This window comes from Hemitrygon akajei, chromosome 1 (genome assembly GCF_048418815.1).
Source record: "Hemitrygon akajei chromosome 1, sHemAka1.3, whole genome shotgun sequence".
NCBI classification, from domain to species: domain Eukaryota; kingdom Metazoa; phylum Chordata; class Chondrichthyes; order Myliobatiformes; family Dasyatidae; genus Hemitrygon; species Hemitrygon akajei.
In genome coordinates, this window is record NC_133124.1 from 220,840,171 (window position 1) to 220,847,720 (window position 7,550).

Below are 7,550 nucleotides of genomic sequence, written 5' to 3' on the forward strand. Positions count from 1 at the left end.
TGCTGCCTGGATTAGAGAGGGTACAGAGGAGATTGACCAGGATGCTGCCTGGATTAGAGAGGGTACAGAGGAGATTTACCAGGATGCTGCCTGGATTAGAGAGGGTGCAGAGGAGATTGACCAGGATGCTGCCTGGATTAGAGAGGGTGCAGAGGAGATTTACCAGGATGCTGCCTGGATTAGAGAGGTGCAGAGGAGATTGACCAGGACACTGCCTGGATTAGAGAGAATGAGGAGAGGGTGAGAGGTGACGGCAGATGTGTACAAGAGGCATACATCGAGGTGGACAGTCCGAGACTTTTACCCAGGGTGGAAATGGCTAATATGAGGGGGGATCATTTTAAGGTGATTGCCGGAAAGTACAGGGGGGAGGGTTAGGGATGAGTTTTCTACGTGTTGAAGGGGAATCTGAGAGCGAACTCCTTCACGCAGAGGAAGTGGTGGACGCGGGCGGATTTCAGCATTTAGGGGAAATGTGTATGGGAGGACTTTGGTCCGGGGACAGGTCGATGGGACGAGACAGCTCGGGAGGAACTAGATGGGCCGAAAGCCTGCTTCTGTGATGTAGTGCTGTCTGTCACACACACTAAAAATCCTTGCAGTCTGCAGGTGGCATTCAAGGTGCCTGGTCAATGGGGGAGATGCAGAGACAGCGCCTGGTTGCTGGTTTAGCTACTTTATCCTGAATGCAGAAGTCGCGCTCATTCTCGCAAATGTTAAATTACTGAATGCTGGCATAGCTGCCATTTCACTCACACTCTGAGCTCCGGGAATTTCACATTCCGGGAAAGACGAGTAACGTTTACTGGACACATTCTGCAGCGGGTGACTTTGAAGGTTGTCCTCTCGCCTGGGGGACTTTGGGAGCCACAGACCATCATCTGGAGATGCTCAGTGATTCAGAAGGCAGGCCCACCAAAACAGAACAGTACAGGCCATTCGGCACAAGATGAAAAACCGACCTTTTAATCTAAAATCGATCTAACCCTTCCCTCCCACATAGCCCTTCATTTTTCTATCATTCTTGCGCCTGTCTAAGGCTGTCCCGAATGCATCTGCCCTACCACCACCCATGGCTGTAAAAATAACTACCTCTACCATCTCCAGTCACCTTAAAACGATGTCCTCTCTACTCCCCCCTCCTTCTCTCTCTTTACCCCTCCTCTCCCCTCTACCTGTCCCCTTTCACTCCCTCCCTCTCCCCCTCCCCCCTGCCCCCAGTAGACGAGGACGATGTTGCTTTAAATCTGCGGGCTGCGGGCGACGGAGGCGGGCGCTCCAGTCCGCGTACACTGCCGCTCCTGAGCCAGCCTCAGACGCTATGAGCTGGTCCGGGTCGGCGGAGGCTGCGGACTGTGCGAGTGCGGATGGAGTCGGCGTCCGGGCGTAGCCGAGGGAGAGCGGCCACGATGTGGCTCAGCGCCCAGTGAGCCCCCGCCCCCCTCCCGTCACCAGGAGCCCCCGAGGCGGGCGGGACATGAGGCAGAGCGCCCGTGGAGTGGGAGCGGAGCCGGGAGCGCAGCGACAGTGAGCAGGCGGAGCGCAGCCTGAAGTCCCCGGAGCCTGGTGCAGCGAGCCGCCGGCCGCCCGTTCTCAGCATGCTGAGCGCTCAAATCCTGCACTCGGACTACATGCAGCCGGTACCGGCCGCGCCGCTCAGTCCCGATCGAGGTGAGTGAGGGCGGGGGTGTAGACCGCGGGAGCCCTGGCCCGGGGAACACAGCTCGCCGGCCGAGCCACCACCTGGAATCCAAATTCCTCACCCCAGATCAGCCACCCCAACAGGACACTGGTCTCAAATTCCACCCCTCCATTCGACCCTGACCTCCCTGCGATCCGGACTCCTGACCCCTAGATACCACCCGCCCGCCCTCTGATTTGGAATGTTGATCCCTGATTTCTCTTCTCTTCCCCCACCCCCCGCCCAGCTATCCAGATCCCTTCCTCCCTGCCCTGAATCCCCAACCCGGATCTGATTCGGATCCGGATCCAGATTAATCTCCCCTCACCCCTCCCTAACACATACACACTCCCGGATTGTCCGATCCGGACCTCTGTCTCGGACTCTCCGTTCCCCGAACCACCGGTCCGTGGTTCCAGTCTCCGAGCCCCCAGTCTATCCCTCCCTCGCTGGGTGCGAAGGAGCGGGCTCAGGACACCGGAAAGGGGGACGAGGGGACGGGGATTGGGGGTGTGATGTTCTCCTGAGGGGGATCACGGGGCAGAGAGCGGGACCGACCTCCTCCCCCGACACAGACAAACTATCTATCACACACACAACTATCGTGCGAAGGAGGAAGCTGGTGGGGCCTTTCGGCTTGGCAATGCTCTGCTCCTATCCCCCGCTCGCCCCGCCCCTTTGCCCTCCCGATCTCTTTCCGGCGGCTGGAGATATTGGCCCCCGATGCGATTTTCCTTCTGAAGGTTCGGAGACGATTCTCTGGGGTGTAATGGTTGTGAGGCCGGAGCGGGCAGTCACCGGCCCGGTCGGGGTGGATGCACGGAGTGAGCGGGGCGGGGGGGGGACGTGACGGGTGAGGGTGTCCCGTAGAGAGGGGGGCATCCCGGGGGGGAGCGCTCGGATGGCGGTGCGTGGTGGAATTCACTCCAGTGTGACGAAGGCAGATGTGGACCCGTTGTTGAACCACGGGTCGAGACCGATGTCGTCACTGAACGGCCCAACAGAGCCTAAAGCGGAGAAACAGGCCATTCGGCCCGTAGTTGCCTTACTTGGTTCTACCGTTCCTCCTGTCTGTGCTAACTTCCCGCCCCTCACACACACGGGGGATGATTTACAGCGCCGATTAGGCCCGTTGGAGAGTGGGAGGGAGGAAACTGGAGTCGGGGGAACAGGCGAGTCACAGGAAGAACGAGCCAACTCCACAAAGACATCCTTAGTGCTGGGGATTGAACCTGGGGCTCCCAATCGTAATCAGGTTTCTTATCAAGGACACTACAATTTATCGCGAAATTATCGTAAGAAATGCACAAAATAGTAAATGATTAGTGCATAAAACGAGCAAGGTAGTGAGATTGTGGTTCATGGTTTTGTGAACCATCCCGAAATCTATATTTTTATCACCTGGTGCAGGATTGGAAAAAGCTGCAGAGGTTTGTAAACTCAGCCAGCTCCATCATGGGCACTGGCCTCCCCCAGCATCCAGGGCATCTTTACAAACTGATGCCTCAGGAAGGCATTAAGGACCCCCATCACACAGGACATGGCCTTTTCTCACTGTTACCATCAGGGAGGAGGTACAGGAGCCTGAAGGCACACACTCAGCGATTCCAGAACAGCTTCTTCCCCTCTGCCCTCTGAGTTCTGAATGGACGATGTCCACCACCTCACTGTTTTTGTTACTCTTATGCACAACATGCTATATTTCACATTGTAATTAAATTAATGTATAATGTATGGCACTGCACTGCTGCTACAACAAATTTCACAGTGATAATAAACCTGATTCTGATTCTGAGAAATCTGGTGGCCGAGGGAAGAAGCTGCTTTTGTAAAACATTGAGGCGAGTCTTCAGGTCCCTGCTCCTCCTCCCTGATGGTAGGAACGAGAAGAGAGCATGTCTCCCCTTCCCTCCCCCCCGTGCTGCCCTCCTGACTTCCCCCTCTCTCCCCTTCCCCCCTGGTGCTGCCCTCCTGACTCCCCCCTCTCTCCCCTTCCCCCCTGTGCTGCCCTCCTGATTCCCCCCTCTCTCCCCTTCCCCCCTGTGCTGCCCTCCTGACTCCCCCCCTCCCCTTTCCCACCCTGTGCTGCCCTCCTGACTCCCCCCTCTCTCCCCTTTCCTCCCCCCCCTGTGCTGCCCTCCTGACTCCCCCCTCTCTCCCCTTTCCCCCCGGTACTGCCCTCCTGACTCCCCCCTCTCTCCCCTTCCCCTTCCCCCCTGTGCTGCCCTCCTGACTCCCCCCTCTCTCCCCTTCCCCCCTGGTGCTGCCCTCCTGACTCCCCCCTCTCTCCCCTTCCCCCCTGGTGCTGCCCTCCTGACTCCCCCCTCTCTCCCCTTCCCCCCGTGCTGCCCTCCTGACTCCCCCCTCTCTCCCCTTTTCCCCCCCTGGTGCTGCCCTCCTGACTCTCCCCCTCTGTCCCCTTTTCCCCCCCTGGTGCTGCCCTCCTGACTCCCCCTCTCCCCCCCAGTACTGCCCTCCTGATTCTCCCTCTCTCTCTCTCCCCCCCCCAGTGCTGCCCTCCTGACTCCCCCCTCTCTCCCCTTTCCCCCCGGTGCTGCCCTCCTGACTCCCCCCTCTCTCCCCTTCCCCCCTGGTGCTGCCCTCCTGACTCCCCCCTCTCTCCCTTCCCCCCTGTGCTGCCCTCCTGACTCCCCCCCTCTCTCTCTCCCCCCGGAGCTGCCCTCCTGACTCTCCCCCTCTCTCTCTCTCCCCCCGTACTGCCCTCCTGACTCTCCCCCTCTCTCTCTCTCCCCCCGGTACTGCCCTCCTGACTCTCCCCCTCTCTCTCTCTCCCCTGGAGCTGCCCTCCTGACTCTCCCCCTCTCTCTCTCTCCCCCCGGAGCTGCCCTCCTGACTCTCCCCCTCTCTCTCTCTCCCCCCGGAGCTGCCCTCCTGACTCTCCCCCTCTCTCTCTCTCCCCCCGTACTGCCCTCCTGACTCTCCCCCCTCTCTCTCTCTCCCCCGGTACTGCCCTCCTGACTCTCCCCCTCTCTCTCTCTCCCCCGGAGCTGCCCTCCTGACTCTCCCCCTCTCTCTCCCTACAGCTGGATGCCAAGAAGAGCCCGCTGGCCCTGCTGGCTCAGACCTGCTCGCAGATCGGAAAGCCTGACCCTCAGCCCGTCCGGCAAGCTGGGCTCGGTGGCCCCCAGCGAGAAGGAATCCCCCCGATCTGCAGGCTGCCTGAAGTTGGGGGAGGCGGGAGCCGAGGACAAGTCCAGCTTCAAGCCCTACTCCAAGGTGGGAGAAGGCACCGAGGGAGGTGGAGACAAGGCCGGGTTCCGGGCGCCGGGCGGCCCTTGCCAGTCCTTCCCGGGCCGGCCGCCCTCCCTGCCGGCCCCCAGCCCCTCGGCACACGCTGACCCCAAGGCTGGGGAGGCGGAGGAGAGGAAGGAGGCTGAGAGCAGAGCGTGCCAGGAACGTTCCCCCGTCAGCACCTCCCACAGCAGAGCCGAGCCCGGGCAGCCTAGGGACACACCCAGTGCGGCTAAAGGGGAGGTCAGCGGAGGGGGCGGTGGCCTGGTGTCCGGCCACGTGGCCCCCGTCTCTCCGTACAAGCCAGGACACTCGGTCTACGCTCTGCCCCCCTCCAGCATGGGCTACCCGGCGTCGATAGTGGGCACCTACTCCCCGGCCTTCCCCTCTTCGCTGGTGGGTGGCGTGGAGCCCAAGCCGGCCGTGGTGGGGGGCTCGCTGACCGGCTGCCCTCCCCTCTCTGCCGGCAAGTCAGCCAACTCCAGTCCACTGACCGGGGCCTCGCCCCCCTCCTTCATCCAGGGGCTCTGCCGGGACCCCTACTGCCTGAGCTATCACGGGACCCCCCCGCTCGGAACCACCGGTTGCTCGTCCTGCCTGCCCGACCCCTCCTCCCTGAAGGCTGGGTTCCCGCTGGTATACCCATCAGCCCCGCTGCCCTCGCCGGTCCTCAGCACCGTCTCCACACCCCCCCTGTACACCTACGGCTTCATGCTGCACAGCGACCCCCGGCCCCACGCCTGCAACTGGGTATCGGCAAGCGGACCCTGCGACAAGCGGTTTGCCACCTCCGAGGAGCTGCTCGGGCACCTGAGGAACCACGCCGCCTTGCCCGCGGCTGACAAGTTGTTGGCGCACTGCCCCTCACCCGCCCCCTGCGGGCTCCACCTCCCTCAGGGCCCACCCGGGAGCCCCAGTGGGCTGTCGCTGCGTAGCCCACACACTCTGCCCCTGGGCAGGTACCACCCCTATGGCAAGAGCCACCTGCCTACGCCCAGCAGTACGGCACTCAGCCTGCCCGTCACCAACCCATATTACTCCCCATACTCCTTCTACGGACAACAGCTGACCTCCGCGTCCGCCTTGGGATACCAGTGAAAACGCACGTGTCCCGGCGTTTCTGGGAAGGGCAGGGGTTGCCCCTCTTTCTCTGGCCTTAGTCAGGACGGACTCAGCACTCAAACCAGGTATGTTAGCTCGGGCCGCAGACTGTCCAACTTCACAATCTCACCACTTCCCTAACGATGAATGCAATGTACATACCAAACGGTCGGGGGTTTTTTGCGACAAGTTCTCTTATTTAAAAATATTTTTCATTCTGTTTCCTGTGGGAAGGGCGGGAGTTGAAATGCATGTTTTAGTAATCCCTCATTCTGTTCTCTTTGGAGATTTTTCCCTTATTTTTAACCTGTACAATGGAGATGTAATATTTTTTTGTATTGTATTTCAAAGGGGATGATAAATATGATGGCAGGGCTATCCGAGATGTGGGACGTCTTATTTTGTTATTAAATGAGAGCCTGATTATATTTAAATTCTGACAGCTTCTGCTTTTCATGAAATCTTCAGCATTCCCCATGCAAAGCACACATCCCTAGGGCTGACTTGTTGCTGTAGGATACTGAGGGAGGGTCACACTGGGAGGGGTGGTACTGAGGGAGAGTCACACTGTGGGAGGGGTGGTACTGAGGGAGGGTCACACTGGGAGGGGTGGTACTGAGGGAGGGTCACACTGTGGGAGGGGCAGTACTGAGGGAGGGTCACACTGTGGGAGGGGTGGTACTGAGTGAGGGTCACACTGTGGGAGTGTGGTACTGAGAGAGAGTCACACTGTGGGAGGGGTGGTACTGAGGGAGGGTCACACTGTGCGAGGGGCAGTACTGAGGGAGGGTCACACTGTGGGAGGGGTGGTACTGAGGGAGGGTCACACTGTGGGAGGGGTGATACTGAGGAAGAGTCACAGTGTGGGAGGGTCACACTGGGAGGGGTGGTACTGAGGGAGGGTCACACTGTGGGAGGGATGGTACTGAGGGAGGGTCACACTGTGGGAGGGTGGTACTGAGGGAGAGTCACACTGTGGGAGGGGTGGTACTGAGGGAGGGTCACACTGTGGGGGGGTGATACTGAGGGAGTGTTTGATTGTGAGGGGGGCATTACTGCGTAAGTATACTATATTATCAGAGGTGCCTTGTTTGAATTAGACATTAAACTGGCTGTTCAGACAGAACATAAAAAGTCTCCCAGCATATTTGTATGCAGGGGATGTCCGACCAGTGTCCAGGATAATAGTTAATCCTCCAAGTCACATCTCTTATGAAGGGTCGTTTGTAACAATGCCTTTTGTGGGATCTTGCTATGCACAGTGTCTTGATTGGTGCAGTACAACAGTGACTGAAACACCTCACTGGCTGTGGGAGGAGCTAATGAAAAGCACTATGGAAACGTACCTGTCCTGTCGAGACTTGCCTGCACTCCCTCTGGGAGATGTTACCATGTTCGGTTTAATGAGTTAATTTGAATGCAAATGAACACATCATAAATTTGACAAGAAGGGGTGTGTGTCTGAGCATTGGGAAGTGCAGTGGGGTGGGGAGGGGGAGGAGACTGGGTTTAACCT

The 7,550-nt window shown here is 59.2% G+C and overlaps 1 protein-coding gene across 1 annotated transcript; it reads left to right on the forward strand.

Annotated features, from left to right (window-relative positions):
• Nucleotides 1-1,481: 1,481 nt before the first annotated feature.
• LOC140736084 (zinc finger protein 703-A-like) lies at nucleotides 1,482-6,468 on the forward strand (the record flags this gene model as incomplete). The annotated part of the gene is given in 3 exon segments (XM_073061835.1): nucleotides 1,482-1,665; nucleotides 4,724-4,794; nucleotides 4,796-6,468. Coding segments are annotated over 3 exon segments (1,491 nt in total), but the record flags the coding sequence as incomplete, so codon positions are not given.
• Nucleotides 6,469-7,550: the final 1,082 nt, after the last annotated feature.